The 23169-nt window shown below is 49.0% G+C and overlaps 8 protein-coding genes across 8 annotated transcripts; 3 read left to right on the top strand and 5 right to left on the bottom strand.

Annotated features, from left to right (window-relative positions):
* Positions 1-1677: 1677 nt before the first annotated feature.
* On the bottom strand, positions 1678-4662 carry F5147DRAFT_763655 (uncharacterized protein; the record flags this gene model as incomplete). The annotated part of the gene is made up of 5 exons (XM_041440653.1): positions 4408-4662; positions 4078-4333; positions 3781-3986; positions 3723-3726; positions 1678-3669 (listed from the first exon to the last, which is right to left on the bottom strand). Exons 1-5 carry the CDS (start codon positions 4521-4523, stop codon positions 1678-1680), a joined length of 2574 nt encoding a protein of 857 aa, XP_041288050.1. The 5' UTR covers positions 4524-4662.
* A 721-nt stretch (positions 4663-5383) lies between these two features.
* On the top strand, positions 5384-6762 carry F5147DRAFT_396784 (uncharacterized protein). The gene has a single exon (XM_041429589.1). The coding sequence runs from the start codon at positions 5543-5545 to the stop codon at positions 6656-6658; it is 1116 nt and encodes a 371-aa protein (XP_041288049.1). The 5' UTR covers positions 5384-5542; the 3' UTR covers positions 6659-6762.
* Positions 6692-7082, bottom strand: F5147DRAFT_396792 (uncharacterized protein). Its single transcript, XM_041429590.1, has one exon. It carries the CDS (start codon positions 6962-6964, stop codon positions 6725-6727), a length of 240 nt encoding a protein of 79 aa, XP_041288048.1. The 5' UTR covers positions 6965-7082; the 3' UTR covers positions 6692-6724.
* Positions 7083-11393: 4311 nt separating this feature from the next.
* F5147DRAFT_717654 (uncharacterized protein) lies at positions 11394-12089 on the top strand. The gene has a single exon (XM_041438660.1). The coding sequence runs from the start codon at positions 11554-11556 to the stop codon at positions 11914-11916; it is 363 nt and encodes a 120-aa protein (XP_041288047.1). The 5' UTR covers positions 11394-11553; the 3' UTR covers positions 11917-12089.
* Positions 12090-12323: 234 nt separating this feature from the next.
* On the bottom strand, positions 12324-13092 carry F5147DRAFT_584384 (uncharacterized protein; the record flags this gene model as incomplete). Its single annotated transcript, XM_041431788.1, has 3 exons — positions 12324-12526; positions 12597-12696; positions 12721-13092. The coding sequence occupies 3 exons, from the start codon at positions 13090-13092 to the stop codon at positions 12324-12326; spliced, it is 675 nt and encodes a 224-aa protein (XP_041288046.1).
* A 15-nt stretch (positions 13093-13107) lies between these two features.
* Positions 13108-13269, bottom strand: F5147DRAFT_584378 (uncharacterized protein; the record flags this gene model as incomplete). The annotated part of the gene is made up of 1 exon (XM_041431787.1): positions 13108-13269. A coding segment is annotated over one exon (162 nt), but the record flags the coding sequence as incomplete, so codon positions are not given.
* A 5501-nt stretch (positions 13270-18770) lies between these two features.
* Positions 18771-19373, bottom strand: F5147DRAFT_584330 (uncharacterized protein; the record flags this gene model as incomplete). The annotated part of the gene is made up of 2 exons (XM_041431786.1): positions 18771-19163; positions 19218-19373. The coding sequence occupies 2 exons, from the start codon at positions 19371-19373 to the stop codon at positions 18771-18773; spliced, it is 549 nt and encodes a 182-aa protein (XP_041288044.1).
* Positions 19374-21186: 1813 nt separating this feature from the next.
* On the top strand, positions 21187-22908 carry F5147DRAFT_656767 (uncharacterized protein; the record flags this gene model as incomplete). Its single annotated transcript, XM_041434156.1, has 9 exons — positions 21187-21340; positions 21402-21708; positions 21758-21875; positions 22072-22092; positions 22152-22191; positions 22533-22580; positions 22686-22761; positions 22811-22873; positions 22896-22908. 9 exons carry the CDS (start codon positions 21187-21189, stop codon positions 22906-22908), a joined length of 840 nt encoding a protein of 279 aa, XP_041288043.1.
* Positions 22909-23169: the final 261 nt, after the last annotated feature.

The following is a 23169-nucleotide window of genomic DNA, read 5'->3' as shown; positions in this document are numbered from 1 at the left end:
GAATTATTTCCGAAGTAGTACGGCTTGCGCGGTTCGGCCCCACGTTCATACTTCTCCTCCTAAGTACGTGCCAAAGTTCCGGACTATCTGCAACCCCTGACTTCGTTCTCAAGATGGTAAGAATACTTTGGAGTCAAAAACACACCCCCATGCCATCATACTTCGGAAGTATATCGATCTGCGCTATCGATAGGCACATCCCATCGCAGTTATTTGGGTCCAATCATCCGTTTTTTCCTGTGCTTTATCTCCTTGGTATGGCTTTGCATTCTCAGCTTATTTCAAGCCCTTTGTTTATTCTCGACTTGGATCAGCCCCAGATCACTAATAGTACTCCACGTCCGACTCCAGACCTTTTCAAGCACCCGAGTCGGGCGCACTGCGATGTCCTCGGAGCACGGCACGGATGATATTCAACACCGATGGATGTAGATGGCGAGTCAGTTGCACCGACTAGATACCTCTGGAGTCTGGACGCAGATGGTTGCACTGCTGTTCCGATATAGCATGTTTTAATATCAAGATACAGCCCCCAGATAGGGAACAATCATAAGTTGCTATCTCATTATTAATATTAATGTTAATGATTGGGGAAGTTTCCGTGATTCGGACCAACGTACGTACAGAATGACCAGCGTCTGAATATTAGCACACACGTGTACTAAAGTGCCTCGTGCCTCTGCTTGTTGAACCATCTCCGCTGTTTATCAGAGATCCGCGCCACCGAACGCAAAACTTAGTACTAGCTACTAGTACCAGCGCTATATAAAATCAGAAAACTCGCAACTCCGAATTCCATCATCACTGCTTCTGATGAAATCAACGGCAACAACGTAGATAACAACAACCTTGCAACGTACACGTACGCTATATGTCATGCAATGTCAGCGTGGGGAAAATAAGCTTGGCGCACGCATCATGATGGCTATCAGCCTGCGCTACGCTCATCCCACATCTTTGGCCACGCACATCACACGCGTAGGAAGCCTTGCGCTTTTACTTGATCCGCAGCATAAAGTACTGAAGACTACATATTAGAAGGGAATAGAAGGGGCGCTATCTCAGCGATTAATATTAATTGTATCGAGTCGATGGAAGTTTCCATATGTGCAGGCACATCAGCTGGGCGTAATCTAGAGTCTATGTCAGGGGTGCCGGTGATCAGCGCCCTTGCAACTGCACTGATGCACGCTTCGCGAGAGCCTCGTGCCCACCAGAATATTAAGCGACCATTGTTTTGGCCATCGCCGCTGCAGCACGCTGCTTGTCGTGTGTCCATCACTTGATCCACCCCACAGCTAGCGCAAAACCAACACAAAAGAGCTTGTTGTCTCATGTCATAATCTCGAACCCCAGTATCATAGCACCGATCCCATCAAAGCCGAATTCGACCCGCTCATCATCTAAAGAAATGCAGATTGCGGTACTTGAATGTCAGTTACGATAGATCACGACGTACACCAAATGACAGAAACATTTAATAATACAAACGATACGAGAAAAGGAGATAGATGGCAAACAACAAACGCATGACAGGTAACAACAACCTAGCGTCTCTCTTATGTAAAATGAGTGCGGTGAGAACAAAAACTCGGCGACGAAAAACAAACGGGGAAAAGAAGGATAATCCAGATTCCAGATAAAAAGAACCATACGTATACTAATCAGAAGCACCAGTCATGTGCGATTAGCCCACATATGCACGATACTAGGCCCACCAACGACCGGGGTAGGAGCAACGATCTGTGGGCCGTTCCCTGTATTTGAAAAAGGACCATGCCCCCCACTTGTGACAGAACCATGTCCGGTGTTTGTAGACGGACCATGCCCGGTACTTGTAAAAGAACCACTCCCAGCGCCTGTGAAAGGACGCACGGCATGATCGTGCACTGAAAGCGAAGCATCAAAATGGAGCGATAGCGCGTTGGTATTCGTATATGAAGAACTGCCACTGGGAACGCGCGGTGTCGTCCCTTCTTCGTATCCCCTCGGTTGTGAGGTATGTCGACGATGATAAGCGCGCTGGGTGCGAGAGGATTGGGTATAAGAGAGGCCATTTGGAGTGTGTGAGGTGTGATATGAGGTAGGACTGGGTGGAAAAGAAGTCCGACTCGCAGCATACGAAGACTGCGCACGATACCTCCACTCCTCATCACGCACTGCATAATCCGCATCCCCTCCATCTTCAAGAATAAGACCCAATGCATCCGGTCCAGCGGTAGACATTGGTATGACGGGCGCCACGCTGATATCTTCTCCTTCTTCATTTGTGTTATCTTCGTCTGATTCTAGGCGACCTAGTATAGACTCGCCGGCAACGCTCCCCTGCCCACGCACGCCCCCGTTGTGCAGCCCCAGGAGGCCTAGGTGATCCATGCTGCCTTCCCGTGAGGTGGACATGGTTCCCCACGTAGTGACGCTTCCTGGGCTGTCTGTGTCCAGTGTTGTATCTAGGGAAGGGATAAGTGGTCGGGGTCTGGGCATGCGGATTTGCGTGCCGGTGGGACGGAACGGTGCACTGTCGTTGAGACGGGCAGAACCAGCTGCGCTGTCATTCAAACGTGCAGATCCTGCTGCTACATTTCCATTCGACGTCAATGACCCAACATCGAAACCAAGAACCTGGCCAACACTTTGCACCGCCGCTCGACGTCCCACACCAATATCAGGCGGTGGCGTACCAAGCAAAGGCACATCCGAAAGACCTCTGGAAGTATTCTTCGCTCGGGCCGCCTGACCAACGTTTTGCACCGTCGCTCGACGTCGCATACCATTCTCAGGTGATGGCGATCCAAGCGAAGGTACGTTTGGATAACCCGTAGAAATATTATCCACTCGAGCTGTGTCAGTTACAGCCCGTCTGGGAACGGGTCGCGCTCGAGGCACAGGCGTCGTATGATCTTCTCCAGACGAGCCGGCTAAGCCCAGAATATCTGTGACTGGTTCTGGTGATTGCATCTCTAACAACGGAAAGGCCCTTTCGTTGCCACCAGCCGACGACATGTACGGAGCATTCATCAGCTGGTACCCTGATTCGTATCCTGAGCCATAGCCTGAGACGTAAGCTGCGGCAGAGGCTAGCCGCGTGGACAGATCATTCGTTACGTCTGTGCTGATACTAATACTGCTCTTCTCTTTGCGTCTTAGCTCTCTCTCGTCGTCAGATCGCCGATCCTCAACGACGAGGGGACGTGCTGCCCAGGTAGGAGAAGAATTGACACGGACAGTGCTTGGAGGGATGTGCGCTCCGCGGGTCGAGATGTTTATTTTTGACTGAGACTCAGGTGCGCGGCTGTGTATGGATGATACACGGGGCCGTCGCGTGTCGTCTGTCCAGTGTTCTTCTACCCGAGGAGCCTCGGGAGGTCTGATATTGGATATGGGTGGGGGCTTAGGGGGATGAAAAATTGGCTTGTGGGATGACCTCGCCCCCTTAGATCCTGAGGCGTGGGCTTCGCCATTAACTTGAGTGGCGTTATCCCGCGGGGGTGGTGCGGGGTATGGAACGGCGCCGCCTAAGAGAGTATCGAGACCCCCACCGGGCCTTGCAAAGGTTGGGAACCGATCGATCGGCAAGGGCTCAGGAGGCGGGGGGAGGGGGTTGCTGGTGTTGCGATATCGGGGTTGCGGGTTTCTAAGGTTTTCTAGCTCAGCATGTAATTGGGACAGCTATAAGGACACGAGGTAAGTCCAATGTAGATGCCGCTGAACCAAATGATCACCTCTCTATATAGAGAAGTCGTTTAGAAAATATTCGTTACCTTACTACTGATGACTCACAGAGCATGTTCATTCTCAATTTCTTGAATCCTGGAAAGCAGACTTTCTTCCACTGCACGAGATGTTTTGGAGTCGTGGTCTGCATTTCGCTTGTTGTTCCGAAGTTGGCTTCGGAGGCGACGATATTCTGCTTTTTCACGCTCGCTCTGATCTTGAAGAGCTTTGTATCGCTGAAGGGAAGACACGGCAGCCCGAAGAGCCATATGCTAAAAATGTCGCATGTGAGAAAATGGAAAGAAATTGTATTTGCAACGAGGACCGCCATACGTCGCCTTTGCAGTGACGGAAAAGACTCACAGAACTGGGATCGTCTGGTTGAGACTGCAGCCATTCCTGTACTTCGGTGACCACTTCGACGACATCTGGCTCAGGCGTCTCTTCACCTGAGACGAGAGCTATGCGCTGGAGGAGGAGACTGGCATGAGCATCGATAGCGTCCTGTGCAGCATTATCTAGTTCGGGTGGATTCGCAAGGTGGAGTTTCTTGATACGATCTGCCTGGAAAGGTTTGCGGCAAAGTGGACATGCACTTGGTAATAAAGAGCGAAGGCACCTGGGATTGAAGAGTCGGATATGAGAGGAGAGACATTATTGGTGGCCGCAAGCTGGCCGGGAGTATGAACGCACGTGAGACAGAAAATGTGACCGCAAGCGATTGCATGTGGAGAATTAGCGGGGTCTGAAGAGATAGAGTAGAGATCGAGGCAGACATCACACCAACTTGCAGGATGGACAACAAGCATACCTAGTTCATAACAAAAGTTGTCTACCACATGTCTAGGTGTCAACGTGCAATAACAGTGCTATGATGACTCAGCGAGTAGCTTAAATTAAAGCGCTGAATCATCATATACATAAGCGGTGCTAACCGGGGCCCCTGTCATACCGTTCTGAGTACAATTCTGTAAGACTCCATTATATAAGTACCTGCGAGAGGGACTACGGTAAACATTATAGTAATGGTCGAGTATGAGTGCGAGTATCTCACGTGGAACGATGAGGGATGGGAGACTATTATAATACCTGTCTGCGTCAGCGATGATGTAAAATACGAGACCGTTATTGTACGTGTGCGCAGCAAGGGAATGTGAAATAAGAGTAATAGCGAGACTTGCATGTTACGTCCAAATATCCAACACTAAGATCTTCTTCCACCCACTTGATCTGCCCAAGCGTCCTTGGCTGCGTCGTTGTTAAAGGTCCATATCGTCTCGAGTGCTTCTGCGGCTAGCGCGTCATTTGTGACACCTTTGGCTATCAGACGAGCCCTAGCAGCTCTGTATTCGACGGTCGTGAAATCTGGCAAGACTGCATCGTTGGGATTATCTAGCATAGAAACAAGTACTGAATTAATGAGCAGATTCAGGAGAGCTAGGGTTGGTGTCGTCTACGCTGATAGGTGGACGAGAACAAAGAGCGTTACTATCACGCCGCTAACTAACTTCTGCGCTAGCCTCGTTCCTCAGCTAACTCAGGAAAATTGTGCTGGGGAAGAATGTGGGAAATGCTGAGGTCCGAGAGTACAAAGTGCGTGAGAAGACTCGACGTTAACCAAGCGTCGCTAATTCTAATGTGTACTACATTTTTGTTATGTCTGATGCATCAGGTAACGTTAACTGAGTCCTGATATGAAACCCTGTTCGTTGCAGGGTCAAGTTGTTTGGCAGAATACCTGCGAGCTCCTTTGCACACGTGTTGGTTGAAAATCACATAAGAGGCTTGACAAGTTTCATCTCTCAGACCCTGCAGTTTCACCCGAACTATGACCTTCCACGTCGGCTTCACTGATTCACACGAGTTTTCTCCCGTGAACATGAACTACCCAGCCGCCCACATCCATATGCTGCCAGTGGAACTTCTACAGCACATATTCTTGCTCGTCGTCAATGACGTTCCAGACTGTCCTAGTGTCTTCTCCTATGGAGATACAACCATCTCCGCCAATGTTGGCAGCCCTCCCCTAGTCTTCACCCGCGTGTGTCGTTTTTGGCGAGTCATATCACATTCAACGACAGCGGTCTGGTCGCGCATGCAGGTCTCCCTTCCGGGGCGAGTCGAACCGTTGAAACCATTCCTTCTATCTTTCCTCCAGTCGTGGCTTGCACGCTCTGGAAATCAGCCCCTCACCCTCCGCATCGTGTCCGGAGAGCTCCCTGTACGCACCACACGCCGCTGCATGCGACAGTCGTGCCAAGAACCCTCACAAGCAGATTCTCAACTGCTCGAAATCCTTCTTTCTGAGAGCAAGCGTTGGGGAAGCGTGGCTCTGGCGTTCGCAGACGACCTTAATCGTAACTTCGACACACCCGAGTTGAAATCCTTGCAGTGTTGCTGGTCAGAACTCAGCAGTTTCAATGCACCAAACCTCACTCATCTACACATCACTTATCGCTGGTCTCTTACTATGCGATTTAGACATATTCCCACATGTGACAACGTACGTCATCTTTGGGTCCAGAATGCTTCTGCCCGCATCATACGTTCTACTTTCTTCATGTTCCCTCGTATGGAGTCCATCAAGGTCGATCTAATCATATCGGATATCGGCCATCCACACAATTCAGCCACCCACTCTTGCCTCGAATCGATCACTTTCCCCATCCCCTCGGATCCTTTTCAACAACGCGAAGTTCTCAAAATATTTGACGAACTTCGTCTTCCCATGCTGCGCAAATTGACGTTTGTGGCAGATCCAGAAGAGTCGGAAGTTTCCTGTATTATGGCAGCGCTGGAAATTGCATCTTGCAACGTACAGGTGATAGACTTGCAGACGACCACACCGTTGAGCGAAATTGATGTGGATGTCATTGAGCCGTTGTTTTCACTTGCGAGGGAAGTTACAATTCGTGGGGAGGTGCTCTGCCGTCCTGTCAGGTAGTACTGTGTCCCCCCTTGATGACACGATAGGTATTGCTCATATATGTTACAGTAGCGAATTTCGGTATTATGTTACAGTTGAGGTATTACAAGATAGGTCAGCGCACAAATTTTGTCCGTCCCGAAAGTTGTTGATATCAAAAGTTCCCGGACCGACCATTACATGTGATAGCGTAAAGCGGTGGGAAACTTTGCAGGGAACTGCCAAACTACACCAAGCGGACAAAGGGTTTGAGGTAATCAGGCAAGGGAGGAGGAGAGCTGAAACGAAAGCGGGAAGGGGGAAAAACGCCGCGAGAGATGCCATCTGCCAGGTTATCGCAAGACCTCACCCATTTAACAGAGATCCGAATACCATGTTCGAGGGCAAATGAGGAGAGACGTTGCAGAATGTCATTTTGGACCACATTACGAGATCGACCAGCCTTAAGGGCTTGAACACCACCCTGGTTGTCAGAATGCAACTGCACACGCACGTCACGAAGACCCGAGTGGACAAGGGCGCGAAGACCGAGGTCGATCGCTACCATTTCTGCCCATCCGATGTCTCGACCATTTGCCCTCCAGCCGTCCAACAATTCCCAAGCGAGCCAGCGGGAATCAGCGAGGAAACCGATACCAAATGAAGTAGAGGCATCGACAAAAATAGATAATGGGGGAGGGTCAAGAATCAGTGGACGGGGCGGGGTACTTTCTAGTCGAGTGTGAATGACTTGTCGAAGATAATCTATATTTGATATACTGGAACAGGGCTGCGGCTCTAGAGACAATGTCATCATCTTCAAGTAGATAAATGAGTTCTTTAGGGCTTACGTCGTATCTGTCCATCTGGGGTATCGCCCAACTTGGAGAACATGATTTCGAAGGCCTCTTCTGCTTCATTGCAGCGCACAGCGCCAAGAAGCGCTGCATTCCTTAATTCGTACCCTACGTAAGAAGAAGGATTGAGTTTAATGACCTATGCAATTGGTAGAATAAGCGCAACTGCTAGAGAAATGATAACTATCGTCCTCACCCTGTTCGCATCGTGGAGAGCCACTACGAAGAGGTTGCGTTCCAAATTTGCTTTACTGCGGCGCACCAAGAGTGACTCGCATGAAGAGTCCAGCTCGATGCCCGCTGAATACAGCTCAATAGCCGTTTCATAATTTTTTGCAGCAACAGCTTCGTCTCCCTTTGCGACACAGCGCGCAGTGCAATCGTTCTTGAATGCTAAATGATACCAGAGTAAGTGTCAATGCTCAAGCCATCTAAGACCCCAAAGTGCTCACCAGTAGACCACTCGAGGTCACTGTCCTTCACATCCTCATCGATCATGGACATCATATATTGGTGGGATTCGACAGCTTCGATCACTCGATCAGCGCAGAGGCATGCTTCGCACCGTATTTGGTTGACGGTTTGCCATGACGTATCCAAGTCCCAGCCGAAGAGCTGTCCAGCATATCATCAATCAGTGGAAATGAGCTCTGTGATCTCATGGCGCACCACCGTGAATATCTTCAATCTAGGTTCAAAAAGTGCTCTGCTCGAAAACAAGTCCGTTATACTGGGAACACTACGGTCGAGTTGATCGGCGGCTTCGCTGTACCGCCCACCCTGGAAAGCAATGACTGCAAGCTGCACACGTAGATACGACTGACAGGTATGGTCGAGAGTGAGAAAAATTCGAGGTCTGACACAAAGCTCACATTCACAACGTTGCACGGAGTTGGATCCGAGTGTTGAGAAGCGGTCGTGAGGTCTTGAACGCGCCGCACTGCCTCATCGTAGCGACCGGCATAGAAAAGCGCAATAGCCTGGACAAAATGATATCGAAGCTTGGTGTGACAAACTGACTGTTAGAACAGTGACTACAGTACCTTGATCAATAGTAAAAGATTGATGATATTCGGATCACTATTGGAAAATACAAAAGCAGAATCAAAAGCTTCCATCGCGTCCCAGAGCTGCTTGCTGCCGCAAAGGGCGATGCCCTTGGAGATGTAACCCAATAATGAGGGCTCGATAGCAATAGACTATGCGACAAAACTGAGTAACCTATCGTCGACGACATCATGAGAGACAGAATATCTGACCCTGACTGCGTCTTGAAGCGCATCGTCCCACTCGGACTTTCGCGCCCTTACAATTGAGCGATTAGCATACGTATCGCGTCTGTTGTCATCTTCGTCAAAATCAATCTCATGAGTCAGGAGGTCTTCGATTATATGAAGGTCCCCGGAATTGCGAACAGTCTTCTTTATAGCGAAGATCTACATAAAGTAAGTTCACGTTCGGTCAAAGGTGAACGAAGACAAATAGCTGACGTCAAATAATGAGTCTTGGTCGTCACTGCCAGAGGCGTCGTGGGTGTCGGAGTCACTTGTACCATCTTGATCAACAGAGGGCTCTTTGTAATTGCCATTATAGCCGGTATGCTCATTTTCGCTGTCGCAACTACTCTGTGAGTCAGTACGCAACAAAAAATGACATGGATGAATGGAAAGGCAGAACAACAACGAGCAAGAACATACCTGCGTTTCACTGCTGCGGAGTTGTTCTCCATGTACTTCTTCGTACTCTGTTGTGCTTCCCTCCACGTTTTCATGCTCCAGTATATCCCTAACAGACCAAAGCTGAAGATTCCCATCATCGGCTCCACTCACAAGCAGCTCTGCATCGGGAGAAATTGCGACAGAGTGAACTTTCTTGGCGTGCTTAAGTGAATGTCCTATCTGCTTATGTGTCTTTGTGCACCATAGCCGCACAGTGCTGTCGTCCGATGCTGTGGCGATGAAGGAGTTATCTGAAGAGATGGCAAGACAGGTGATCCAGCGAGTGTGACCGATGCACGGTTGACCAATCTTTTCTCCATTAGACGAATCCCAGAACTTGGCTGTATTGTCGGATGATCCAGAGACAAGCTGGTTACCGTCAGGCGACCACACAACACTTCGAACTGACCATTGGCCAGCGTTGATCTTGAGCAAACATTCGGCGTTAACGGTGCGCCACACCCGGATGGCATGGTCAGATGATCCGGATGCTAATTTTAGCCCATCCGGGCTAAATGACACACTCCACACGCGTACGGTTTTACGATGATCGAGTGTTGCAAGGACTGCGCCAGTCTCTGCATCCCATACAACAGCTGTCGAATCATGTGAACCGCTTGCGACCCTCCATCCATCCGGGGAGAAGCACACACAGTTCACCTTCTCTGTGTGCTTCACCAGCGGATCGAGCAACATCTGTTTGCTCTCGGCGTCCCAGATGATGACGGTGGTATCATCTCCACCACTCGCAATTCGGCTGTCGTCTGGAGATATGGCGACTGATCGCACCCGGTCCGTGTGCCCCTTGAATGGCTCTCCCACCATTTCTCCTGTCTGCCGCACATCTAAAATTCGCAAAGTTTTATCATGTGAACCAGTGACGACCCGTCGACAGTCTCTGAAGAATGCCACTGCCCACACTTTGTTCTTGCGCCGTCGCACCGCTTGTATTGGCGCAGGCTGCCCTTCCAAAGTATCTCTTGCTGTATCAGGTACCCCTGACATATTGTGTGACCTAGACAGAGAGACGAGTTAGAGTAAATTCAAGTTGACAAAGAGCGTACGTTTGGGTTATCGTTGTGTCGTGGTTGCTGTGCAGTGGGTTCTTGGCCTCTTTTCCGAGTCGCGACTCATGTCCTAGGTGCTTATGTAGAATTCTTGGATGGGTCCGCGGGTCCGGACCACGCTGCTGCAGCATGGATCTCATATCGCTTCCTCCGAATCATCACCCAGTCTAGTATTCATTTCACATTGCAATTACTTCAAAACAGGATACATCAATGTGTTAAATTTATCCGAGTCTATCGGGCAGTGATGGTTCTCGGTATATCATGTTATTCTGTGGGTGGAGCTCGAGGAAGAGAGTCAATGTGAATTCCTCCGGCTCCTGACAAAAGTCAGTACATGTCTGCGTTCGAACACGCTCACCGAATTAGACACATGAAACTAAACAGTGAGTATTGTCTCTGTTGGTAGTATGCAGATATGTGAATAATGCATTGAATAGATGTAGCACTGTTGATCCAATCGAGCCAAGGGACATCCAAAACCTAAAGATACTTATCGGGCATCATTCAACAATCGTTTTAGGTGCGGAGCTTTAGAATCAGTCAATCGTCGTGCTGCTAATTACAGTCGCATACCATCCATTCGAACCATCGAAACTGGAACCAACTTTCAAAGAAATACTACTTATACAGTTATACTAGTCACCTGTAGCTGGGATAGTAATGTATCACTTACTCTTATCATAGCGAAATTGTAATACATGAATCAGTCTGTTGTATAGTGCGCAGTAATACATTACTTCCCTAGTAGGCCATACTGTTCCCCAGTAGGCAATACATTACTTCACCAGGCTGTACTGTCCCCTAGCTATAGGCACACAGATCTGGTATGTTGTTTCTTGATCTCATAGATCTGGTGTACCTTGCGATCTTGATGAGATTGGCTTCTAAGTTCTTCTAAGTTCTTTCGGTTCTTTCGGTCTCTAAAAACCTGTTTCGGTCAATGACTCGTGCGTGATTACTAATGTTTCAAGGGCAGTACATGAACGGATGTGCTACAAATTGTCCTACAAGTGGGGTTGTTCGGCACTGACAAGGTCTGGTACGTCTTTCCACAGGTTCTGAAAAGAGGCCACAAGTAGGGATCTGCACGGGTACGGGTACTACTGGGGTATGGGTACGGGTCGGGATTCTAAGACCCGCGCTCTTACCCGTACCCCAGCTATACCCGTGCCTTCCATAAACGCGATACTTCCCGTGTGCATGCTACAACCGGCACCACCACCAAGCACTCACCTGCTAACACACCACCACCAGCATCCTCGCGTTCGGCAGCACTCGCTGCACCCCCCATGCCAATTCTTCTGGCACCCGTTCTAATGCCACTAAGCACGTCAATGGACGCCCTCAGCCAGCAACCACCACCACCATTCACACGTTCCTCGACGCCGGCACCACCACCACCATCGCTAGCAGCTCCCTTCCCACAGCAACAACCACCTCCATCCAGGACGCCACCAGCAGCTCCCACCTCATGCTACCAACCACCAGCATCGAGCGTCTGCGCCCAGAGCATGCCAGCGAATGCTGGCGTGGCTCAAACACATACGGAGGATACGAGGACGAGGAAAGAAGGGAAAGAGAAGGAAGTGAGAAGGAAAAGAGGAGGAATGAGAGGAGGAAGGAAGGATCTTGTCAGTAAGTTGCCGTCCTGACTCTGCCCCCATTTTCTGCAATGAGGATGCAACGCCCGACACGTCACACTCTCGCGCCACCACACCACCATCTCCCATTTCGACACGCTCACCTTCGACTTCAATCGTACGCGACACACCACCTGCCACGACATCAGCGTCTATTTCGACGCGTCCGTCATTCGCGCTGTGCCTCCACTCCTCCTTGTGCCATCCACATATGTTCGAGTCACATCAGCATTCGCTGACGTGTGCTGGACATATGTGCTAAGCACTGGCGGTGATACCTATGGTACCCGCGGGTAAACCCTGCACGGGTGTGGGTACGGGTCTGAGCTTGTTGTACCCGCCGAAAACCCATACCCGTCAGAGTGGGTACGGGTTTTTGCCGGGTGCGGGTGCGGGTATGGCCTCCAATACCCGGGGGTTTACCCGTGCAGTTCCCTAGCCACAAGCGAGAGACGCAGTGCTGCCTGACGATATGCGTATGCAACTGCTCCTTCCTCATCAGCCGGCTCGAGGGCTCGAGTATTAGCCCGTCCACTCCACCACTCTGCCTGCCACTTCAAGAACACTACAACCCTTCGCATCTCCTCTAGTAGGAGCTCAACTTCTTCTGACCAGCGATTAACTCAGGCACGCGCTTTACACCACTCCACGCGGATGCCTATGACATTGTAGTTAGCATCATATAAAACTACGCCTCGTAAACTCACAGTCCTGAACTTGCTCGTTCTCCGAGCTGCTATTGTCTGCCTGCGAGTCCAGCCAAATCCATGAGATGGTCCCAGTACCCTGGCTCTCCATATCACCCATAGGTCAGACATCCAAATCCAGGAGTGGTGGAAGGGAAATTTCCCAGCCAGACTGGTGAAGTCGATGGCTGAGAGTCAGGAGCGCATTGCATGCGCAGCGGTACTTTTCAACACTAACCTGCTTCCTCAGTTCCACACCATTGATGATGGCCTGCGTGCATGTAGAAGCTGCTTGGCCACGTACGTTTCTATCCTTGTACATGTATATATGAGACCGAAGGCGAAGGTGTGATCGGAGTTCGGTGAGAGCATCCAGAGCTTGCGCATGGCGTAACTTCCATTCATGTGCTGCCAGGCTCTCATTGCACACTGTCATAGGTTGGAGTTCCGATGGCAGCCACAGCTTGAAGGCATCAGGCTTTAGCTCCACTGTATTCAACATACTAGCATCCGACGTTCAATGATGCAGTTGGGACACAACAGGCATGTACAACTCCTGGACACGGGCCCATGCATCCAGACGACGTTGCAGAGTAGTGATGCGCAGCTGCATGTTACTCTTCTGCTTGTCCATAGGGTGGAGAGACGCACTAACAATGTCCATCTTCAGGCGCTGTCTGCCGGTTTGTGTATTAGCGTGATGAACTTGATTCTTGCAGAGGAGACTTACTGTTGGTCTTGCAGATCCATGCTGGTAGTGATTAGTCCGCTGGGAGATATATCAGTGTGCAAGGAGGTGTTGGTCCCAGCCTGAAGCTCACGAGCTTCAAGCTCAGTGAGTTGTAACTGAACTGCTGCCTGTGTAATACCTGCTAGATATTAATATATGAACTGAAACAAACAAAGACTGTTATGACACACAGTCGTGTGTGACTAGGATGATCTAAACAGCGACAACCACGACAGTGGTACTGAGTGCTGAGAGTCGTCGGCCTTTACAGACAAGCAAAGGTTGCGTACTCGAACGTAGCTCGTGGTGGTTAACGAGGGGTTACGCTGAGATGATAGCAGGGTTTACAGACAGTGAGAGGCGTCACTGAAGGTACGAGTCGATGTCGAGCAGGTAGCTTTAGCGGGACAAGGAGTTCAAGGGTAAACCTAGTAAGATTAAAGTAAGGAACGTCTACTGTTAATCTTCGACCTTATATAAGGCTACTCTTCGTATCTAAGCTCAGCCTAAAGCTGGGTTCTAATCTGCTTATCCACATGAGTCAGAGATAGCGTCCATGAGGCGGGCTTCTATCGTAGATAGGATCCATGAGGCATCCTTCTATCAGTACATGAGGCAGCACGAGGCTTGCCTTCTATCTTGATAACATAAATAGGTCTTCTAGACCTATGTCGTCATGTGTTGTCACGTGCGGTCCAGACCGCTTATCTAAGCCGGCAGTTGCCGCTTATCGTCTATCATCATCTATCGTCATCTGTCGTCATCTATCGTCATAGAGCTGGTGAGACTCCGGTATCGTCTATAGCCATGCGGTGGCAGAGGGCTGTTCTGCTGGCAGGGGACTCATGCCATGTTACTGTAACATTACCCCATTACTAGCGTCAAAGTCACCGATTTTGACTATCCTGTGTTCTTTGTCAGCTTCCATCGCCGGAGATATCGGAGGTGTGGAGACGGCTGGTGCAGAGGGAGTTTCTGGTTCGGGCGAGGGCGGTGCTGGGTATCTGAGCGTGAGGTCCGCGAGCGCTTTGTGGTTATGCTCCCAATCTAAGAGAGCTTCAAAAAACTTCTCTTCATCTCTAAACTCTTGGAGTATGATGTGTCCATTGAGTTGAGGGCAGTGGACCGACAGATGGTCGGGTCCGAGTTCATCGCAGATGCAACAAACATAATCTGGACACTTTCTGAATGAGTGTCCGTATCCTCCGCAACGCTTGCAGAGCGTGGTACGGGTACGATCTATGGTGGCCGCCTTTCGTCTCAGCGGGCGCACCGGTCGGGATCTTTCTTCATCAGGAGGCCTTGCCTCGACTGTTCTGACAGCTTGGTTCGCAATGTCTGGGAAGTCGAGCGGAAGGAGGTGAAGCGCGAGTACGCGAATCCTTTTCTGTAAATGAAGCACGGCAAGTTTCTTCGTGCTTTCATCGAGGTCATCACGATTGGCTATGTCTTCCAGTAGCTTCGTGGTACGGATAATGCAGACAGCAAGGGATGTCCCTGCACCGAGTCTGGCGTCTTGCTCGCCAAGGATGTCGTCGATCACTTGGGAGTACATGGGGGTGAGAATAGCGGTCTCGCTGAACGCGTTGTTCTCAATCGTTCTGAGGATGCGTCCGTAGTCGGAGTCCTTCAGTGCAATACGGATAGTTTCTTCTTCAATAGAGGTCGTCATGATGTTGGGAGGTTTCTGGGGAATATAGACATTCACGGGAGGCTCATATGATTGCTCCATGTCTTTTCCAAGCTCCGCTTGATTTCTAGACTTATCTTTTGTCAAGTTCTTCTATCGTTATCTATCTAGCCATGAGGCTAAGATCTTCTCGTTATCGGGACACGAGGGGTGGTTCTGCACTATCAGAGGGGAGGTGCCGTGATAGGTACGATCTTCGTTAATCCTTTGTTTAATCAGGATCAAGGTTCGTCATCATCAGAGGGTGGTAATCATTGCCGTTGATGGTATCTGCTTCGATCTCTTGTTTGATGATCAGAGTCGAAGTCGTTCTAGAGGGTTCCGAGGGCTTGCAGGAGTTTCCAAGGAGTTCGTCTCGTGATAGTTTTACCTCGTTCCGGAGGATCGTCTTCTTATCTTTTGTTGAGATCTGTCATGATCTATCTGGATGTCGAAGGGGGTTCTGTGGATAAGAGATCCACGGGCTTGCAGGAGTTTCCGAGGGTTCGTTCTTTCTCCAATTCTTCTTTTTTTATCTTTTGTTTCGATCTTGCTTTAAGATCTATCTGGATATTTGAAGGTCATCTTCTTTTAACCTTTTGTTGATATAATCTTCATTGGGTGAGAAGGTTCGGGGTCCAGGCGCAGGTGCCAAGGCTTGCAGGAGTTTCTTGGGGTCGTCTCGCGAGGAGGGGTCTTCTTAATCTTTGTTGAATAACTCTTCATTGATTATTGAAGGATCATGGATAAGGGGTTCCAGGGCTGTAGGGGCCGTTCGGGGAGTTCGTCCTTTCTCCTAGTTTTACGTCATCTCGGACAATCGTAGTTTAACCTCGTTCCGGAGGATTGTGCAGTTTAAACGTCATGCTGGACAGGCGTAGTTTATTCTCTTTGCGGAGATCGGTGCAGTTTAAAGCCATGCCGGGCTCAAGTCGAAGTCGTCATCAGATGTTCATATCAGAAGTAGTCGGGAAATGGTATTCGTGGTGGGGGTGTCGTGCGTGAAACGAGAATAAATCAGGGATTTTACCCCCTCAATAAGCCGTTTAGTCTACCATGACTAATCTTCAGAAATCTAGGCCATCGTCAGGGCCTTCGTATTCGATGTCGTTTCCTTCGTCATCAACCATGCGCCAGTTGTGTGTCGATGGTTCTTCTAAATCCAACCATATATTTTCAATGGGATTGGAAGCAGGGTGTGGCGCGTAGAGCGCCCGAGGTTCGGAAGCGAGCGTTATTGCTTCTTCGCTTCGGTCATCGTCAGATTCCATATCTGTGAAGCGGATAAATTGCGGTCCGACTTCTTCTTCTTCCTTCTTTACAAGACGAGCGAACTCGTCAGGGTCATTTTCTTTCAGAGCCTTCAGGCAGTGGGCCTCGTTTACAATACGAACACGTTCTAGGAACATGTCGAAGTCTGAGTCAGAAGACTGTTCGGGTGCGGGTTCCTGGTGTTGCATCATTGCATCGATGTTATCAGCGGGGATCTCCGCAGAAGGTGCTGAGAGATTCAGGGAATTCGGGATGGGGTTTTCATCGGCTGTGTCGGTATCATCAGCCGGGCTTTCGTAAAACCTGAGTTTCTTGGCTTCAGGTGGTTCCGCCGTCGACACGGCTCTTCCTTTTCCGAGAACGGAAATCGGTTCTCCGGAAAATTCAAATCTAGGGGTCGTCTGAGTTTTCTCTGGTTCAGGGGCCAGTCTGGGTGCCTTCGAGATAGGCGGTTCTTCTGTCATAACTGCACGTCCTTTTCCGAGGATTGATGCAGGCTCCGCCGAGAACCGAAAAGGTTCAGGAGTCTCTTCTTTCATCGGCTGAACAGTCGGTCCGATCTTCTTTGCAGGTGCATCAGGGATGATATAGTCCGTGATTACCGCAGGTCTTATGACCTTCTTCTGAGTTGTCTCCAGATCAGTGGCCGGTCTCTTCTGCTCAAATCGTCGTGCTGCGAGGTCAATACGAGGCAGCGAATCTTTCTTCACAATCGTCGTTGATCGTGGTGCGGGGGTAGGGAGTTTCACGGATGGCGGGTTTCCGTGCGGTTCCTCAAGAACCAGTACAATCTTGGTCGTTGGTGCCAAGCTCATAGAAGCGAGGCCACCAGAGAAGGTGTGGGGAGTGGTCGGGGAAACGGACCTTTTCCTTTTCTTCTGAGCGCCCTTCTTTTCTTCTTTCTGGAAGAGAGGTGTTTTGCCGTTCTTCTTCCGGTCGGAGTCTATCTCCTTTTCTTTCTTTCGGGAATCTACGGTGCTCTTGAGAGTCACCGTGCCATTCGTCCAGTTGATGGCGGGGTTGTGGCTGATAAGCCAAGGTTGTCCGAGCATGAGCTTCTCTTTCGGAGTAAGCTCGGCAAGGTAGAACCGTTCGGTGCATACCCGTTCGTCTATCTGGAAGGAGAGAGTACAATACCTCTCAATCGGCTTCTTTCCGAAGCTAGATCCGTCAGCATTAGAGAGCGTAAAAGGCTTCTCTAGCTGGTGCGACGAGATTCTGTGCTGCGTGCAGAAGTCCTTGTTTACGAAGGACTGGCACGCCCCTGAGTCGACGACCATAGATGTCGCGATGGGGGTATTTCTCGTTCTGGTCATCAGGGTGGCTTTCACTCGTAATTCGTTCTTCTTAACTCCGGTCTCTTTGATAGAGTTCAACCGGAGGTCTTCTTCAATCATCTTTCTCCGCGGGGTTCTGGGCCATTGTGGGCAGCCCGCGGCTTTGTGGCCAATGACGTGGCATACAAAGCATCTTTTCTCGTTCAAGTAGATACGAGTTTCTTTTCCCGTAAGGTGGGAAGCAGCCAGGGTGTTTCGGGAAGTTGCCATATTGGAGATGGTTATCTTCGATCTTCGTAGTGTTCCGAGCAGGAAGTTTTCTACTGTGACAGCGGTTCTTATATTCTTGCGACTGGTCAGGCCGGTACGTTTCGGGGTTTCTTCTACAGATCTTCGGTAGCATTGAAGATAGGTACGATCAGGGATCTGGCGTCACAGATGGGTGACGTGCGAGTTGAACTTTAATCTTTTGTTACAACAAACGGTCGTGTGCGACTAGGATGATCTAAACAGCGACAACCACGACAGTGGTACCAAGTGCTGAGAGTCGTCAGCCTTTACAGACAAGCAAAGGTTGCGTACTCGAACGTAGCTCGTGGTGGTTAACGAGGGGTTACGCTGAGATGATAGCAGGGTTTACAGACAGTGAGAGGCGTCACTGAAGGTACGAGTCGATGTCGAGCAGGTAGCTTTAGCGGGACAAGGAGTTCAAGGGTAAACCTAGTAAGATTAAAGTAAGGAACGTCTACTGTTAATCTTCGACCTTATATAAGGCTACTCTTCGTATCTAAGCTCAGCCTAAAGCTGGGTTCTAATCTGCTTATCCACATGAGTCAGAGATAGCGTCCATGAGGCGGGCTTCTATCGTAGATAGGATCCATGAGGCATCCTTCTATCAGTACATGAGGCAGCACGAGGCTTGCCTTCTATCTTGATAACATAAATAGGTCTTCTAGACCTATGTCGTCATGTGTTGTCACGTGCGGTCCAGACCGCTTATCTAAGCCGGCAGTTGCCGCTTATCGTCTATCATCATCTATCGTCATCTGTCGTCATCTATCGTCATAGAGCTGGTGAGACTCCGGTATCGTCTATAGCCATGCGGTGGCAGAGGGCTGTTCTGCTGGCAGGGGACTCATGCCATGTTACTGTAACAGATGACACCATTCACGTACGATACGCATGAACGCAGAGTAGCGATCCTAGAAGTCATATATCAGTACTTGCAGTATTTATACATACCAGCTACATACCCTTATAGGTAACAACCCTGCATGATTGTTTCGTCTTACTAGGGACTGGTAGAATTCGTATGTGGAAACCTTACTCTCGAATGAGAGGAGATGGAAGTGCTCGAGTAGACTGAAGGTTGCAGCAGTACGAGGCTCAGATGTTGTAGCTGGATACCAGCGAGCATGAAGTAACTGTTTGTAGTGCACCTGACTGCTTGCACAGCCACAGAAATCGAGCGTGATCTCATGAATGCCATGGACGTCAATTACAATGAAGTCATCCCCGGTAGAGGGATGAGGGTTGTAGCAGATCTTGCCTGGATTATGACCTAACTGCATGCAGAGACCGATTTGTTTCAGAGAGGTGTGCTGGAAATACGAGTTACTCCACATCTAATAGGGTGCTGTGAGTCTTTAATTAATATAGCAAATGAAAAAAGTACATACGTCAATCCTGTGTAAGGGATTGCTCGCGTGACTGTGAAGCACACACTGGTTGCAAAGCATTCGCATCCCAAAGCAATCCCGACATCTGAAAACAGGTGCGGCGAGACCACAAAAACATGAATCTCCTGCATTTCCATGACCCTCGAGGCGCAGCATTTCATTTAGAAACACCTGGCGCTCAGGGATCCAGGCTAGTAATGGTGCATCCTGAGGGGTAATTTGAGTTCTGCAGTAAAGATATTATAAGACAAATAAACTTACCGCAGCAGTGCGTTTCCGCTTGTCAGAGGACGGTTCGCAAATGAGTTCTGCTGACCCCTCCTCATATTCTGGAGGGCATTCATCCCAATCACCACCGAAGAGAATCCATTCATTGGACGCAATGTGTGATAAGTCGGGGGGAGAAATAGTGCTCGCAGGAATATAACTTGTGTTGACGTTCGTGCGACCCTCAGAGGTAATCCCTGCTGTATGAAGGCGCAAAAGTGGGGCGTTGTCTGCACTTAATGAGGAGGGCACAAATTGAGTTTGCTCAATCCGAGCAGTCTTGACTGGGCGTCCTGCAGGCATAATGGATCTTGTCCAACAGAAAGAATCTCAAGGCTGAAAACGCCGAAGAACCTTAGGAGGATCTCGGAAAATATATATATATTTCTTACCGTACTTAAGATTTCTGCTGCTTCACTCTGTCCTATCACCTGGCTTGTGAGTCTAACTGCAGACGATAGTGTAAAGTCTGCTAACAAGTACTTACAGACAGCATGCAGTCTCCTTTGACTCGGCCTCTTAGCACGGCCTCCTTGATGCATAGACGCCAAGGTGAGCAAATCAAAATCAGTCGGCGTTGCCCTTCATAATCAAACATCTATAACCAGATGTGATTGCGCGTGCCCGTTCAATTGTGGCCTTGCACTTTCGAACACGGTGAAGGTACAACAATTCAGATGGTGAGTCTGAACAATGTTGGGTCTTGCAGAACCTAGCTGCTATTCGACCCTAAAGGATTTCTGGACCAGGCTCAAGGCTCAGAGGAGAGGAAATGTCATAAAAACTACTGAAGACTCAGACTCATACTGGTAACTGGTGAAAAGGTAACTTCATTATGTAAGCTACAAAGTGCCAACATAAGGTAAGGTAAAAACAGTCTCTGCAAGCCCAGCCAGAAATGAATCCCTACAACGGGCGTTGTGTTTTACACCTGCTCAGGTGGAGTGGCTGAAAGAGCGTCTACCAGCCTACATGACACACCATCCGAAGTCTGAGGAAACCCGACACTTGATTGAAACAATGCTCATGGAGTTTGACGCATTGTGGCCAATGTACCAAGAGTTATGGCCGGGATGCGACACTAATGCTCCATTGACCGACGATACACGTGCGAAGCTGTTAGCCAAAACATTAATCTATCGAGCGGTAAGTGAACATGCACGTAATGAGCGCCAGACATTTCCACTGACCTCGGAGAAGACTATAACCAGCTACCTGTTGTGGACAACACAATACAAGCTGCATTGCAAGAAGAACGAAACAGGAAAGGAACCTGCCAAATGGTTCTGGTTCTGGGGCGTTGGGCAAACTTGATGTAGTAGTTAGAATATCAAGACCTGTAAACGGCGAATATCAGCCAGTTTCTCGAAGTTAAAAGTACCTGTTAATTGTCTCCGCCGATGTCCATCGCAGTAGGTACCAACAAATTGATGAGGATCATTGTACGAAGAAGTGGGTGATCCGTTGATCTGCGCAGAGCTTAGTCAACTAGTTATTACAACTTGTTCAAGATTCACATGTGTTCCGGCCCCATATGGGACGAACAACGCCAAGTGAAGGCCTACGATGGACTATCTCCGTGGACTTGCCTGTATTCACTGTCGAGGATTATGGGTGCGTGCCAAGCTATAAATCCCAGAGTGATGCATCATCTACTACTGACAGCAGCTCTACTACTTATTCAACATCCAGCCTCGAAATCATGACTCAATGTGTGTCTCCTTCCAGTCAGACTGACACTGTGGTGTCTGTTCGACTGGAAGGTCTGATAAATATGCTCCAGGGTCTCTGTCTTGAAGACAGGACGGCCATATCAGTTGCATTGCTGGCTCATTCTGATCCAGATACATCCAAAGGTGAATCTCTCAGTATTTTTGGTTTATTATGACTGACATGCCAGCTTCCTCAATGTTTCAGGGCCTGCCCCGGCTGCTTCTACCACCGATATTTTGGTGCCTGTTCCAACCACCAAGGCTCCCTCTGTCCCTTCTGCTGCCCCCGATGTAGCTCCAGGTTGGGTATATGGGTCTGTCACCCTCTTGGCAGACTCTGATGACGAGAAAGACTCTACCGATGACGAGGATGCATCCAATGCAGCCAGTTCTCTCGCGGATGCCTCCCACATCCATCATTACCGTGGCAAATATTTCAATGTGCCCATTAACGATAAGGCGCCCTTGTACTATATTACGAGGGGTCGTTACATTGGTGTTTTCTCAGGCTGGTAAACTAAGCGTGCTTCATTTATCGTGTTGACTAAATTTTCGTCTCAGGGATGCCACTGGCCCCAAGGTTCTCGGTGTTTCTTGTGCTATATTTCACAAAGTAGACACTGTTGAGCAAGGTATTATGATTGTGAAGCGCGCGATAGAACGTGGCGAGGCAGTGCAGGTAGTCTAGATCTTAGCAGCGCACAATATTGCTTAGTTGTTCATACCAATCCATATGAGCAGTGAAAGACGTTGAACAATTACAATTAAAGTCTACGAATCCTTCTCCTGTGAACAAGTGCTACCCTCTGCAACACGAACCTCCTGCAGCAACCAAATTCTCGCACCCTCGACAAGCTCAACGAGTGATGTTTTAGACTAGAATAATTCAGCACAAGGTATGTAATGGAGAGATAGAAACATACCATACAATAACGATACTCTGTGGACTCAAAAGTATAGGCTACTGGTGAAGGAGGTGGAGCAGGAGGAACGATGTAGGCGAGCCTGGTTGGCATATTTAGTATGCTATGAAAATCACAAATCAGTATGTTATATCATCGTGGAGTGAGACCATACCTGAGCGTGCAAGGTAAAAGACCGATGTTTGGTTAGTTGTATGGGAGAAATAGCAGCATACACTCGAGTAAATCTCCAAATTGATCTCCCACATGAATCTGTTCGAAACTCTTACACAAATATAGAGCATATCAAGCGATGTACTTTGAACTCACTTTTTGACACATGGGACGACCACAACTACACAAGACTGACGAAGATAGAGCAGAAGCTGCACATGGCTATCATCGTGCTTATTGTGCACGGTATGTTTCAATAGTGTCGTTTGGCTTGGTATGGGTGTCCATGGAACTAACAATACTTTTCAGTCAGTGCCACGACAAACAGCATAATAGGTGAGAGAAACATACCTGCCGGTGTGATGCGAATGGCATCTAACATCACCACAGTGATACTCCATCGATGCCTGTAGGAAGGCCACGCATATACCATACGCCTGAGGAGAAAATTGAAGCAGCATGCACTTACAGGCAGATGTATTATGAACGGTATGTTGTGACGACTCACTAATTAGATACTTCGCTGATCATTGTGTAGTCACCGTGATCAGATTCGTGCCAAAAAGCAGGAGAAAGATCAAGTGAAGCCGAAGTTGAAAGAGTACGTGACAATTTACATGCAGGGTGCTTGACTGAGGACCGGACAATTCAAGCAGTGGTCTCAAACTGTCGTATTCAAAGACAGGTTACGGCAACAAGAAACTCTCTCACTGGTATGTCATTTTGGGAGTATTCTGTCGCATTGGATATTCACGATCTTGATCAAACAGGACCAAAAAATGCGATGAGATTGATGCCTGCTTGCAGGTGTTGATTGGCCCTTCAAGCGCAAAATTTGTTGAGGGTCTTTGCACGTACTTTATTTCTAACCCAAACAGCCCAGATTCGTTGGATGTC

This window comes from Suillus discolor (genome assembly GCF_016758755.1).
Source record: "Suillus discolor strain FC423 chromosome Unknown F5147scaffold_72, whole genome shotgun sequence".
Classification (NCBI taxonomy): domain Eukaryota; kingdom Fungi; phylum Basidiomycota; class Agaricomycetes; order Boletales; family Suillaceae; genus Suillus; species Suillus discolor.
The sequence above is the reverse complement of the archived record's forward strand: the minus strand, read 5'-3'. Positions and strand labels throughout refer to the sequence as shown.

Bases quoted from the DNA above. Each gene is read 5' to 3' on its own strand.
- F5147DRAFT_396784 (XM_041429589.1), top strand. From the start codon at position 5,543: ATGACCTTCCACGTCGGCTTCACTGATTCACACGAGTTTTCTCCCGTG.
- F5147DRAFT_396792 (XM_041429590.1), bottom strand. From the start codon at position 6,964: ATGGCATCTCTCGCGGCGTTTTTCCCCCTTCCCGCTTTCGTTTCAGCT.
- F5147DRAFT_717654 (XM_041438660.1), top strand. From the start codon at position 11,554: ATGCCAATTCTTCTGGCACCCGTTCTAATGCCACTAAGCACGTCAATG.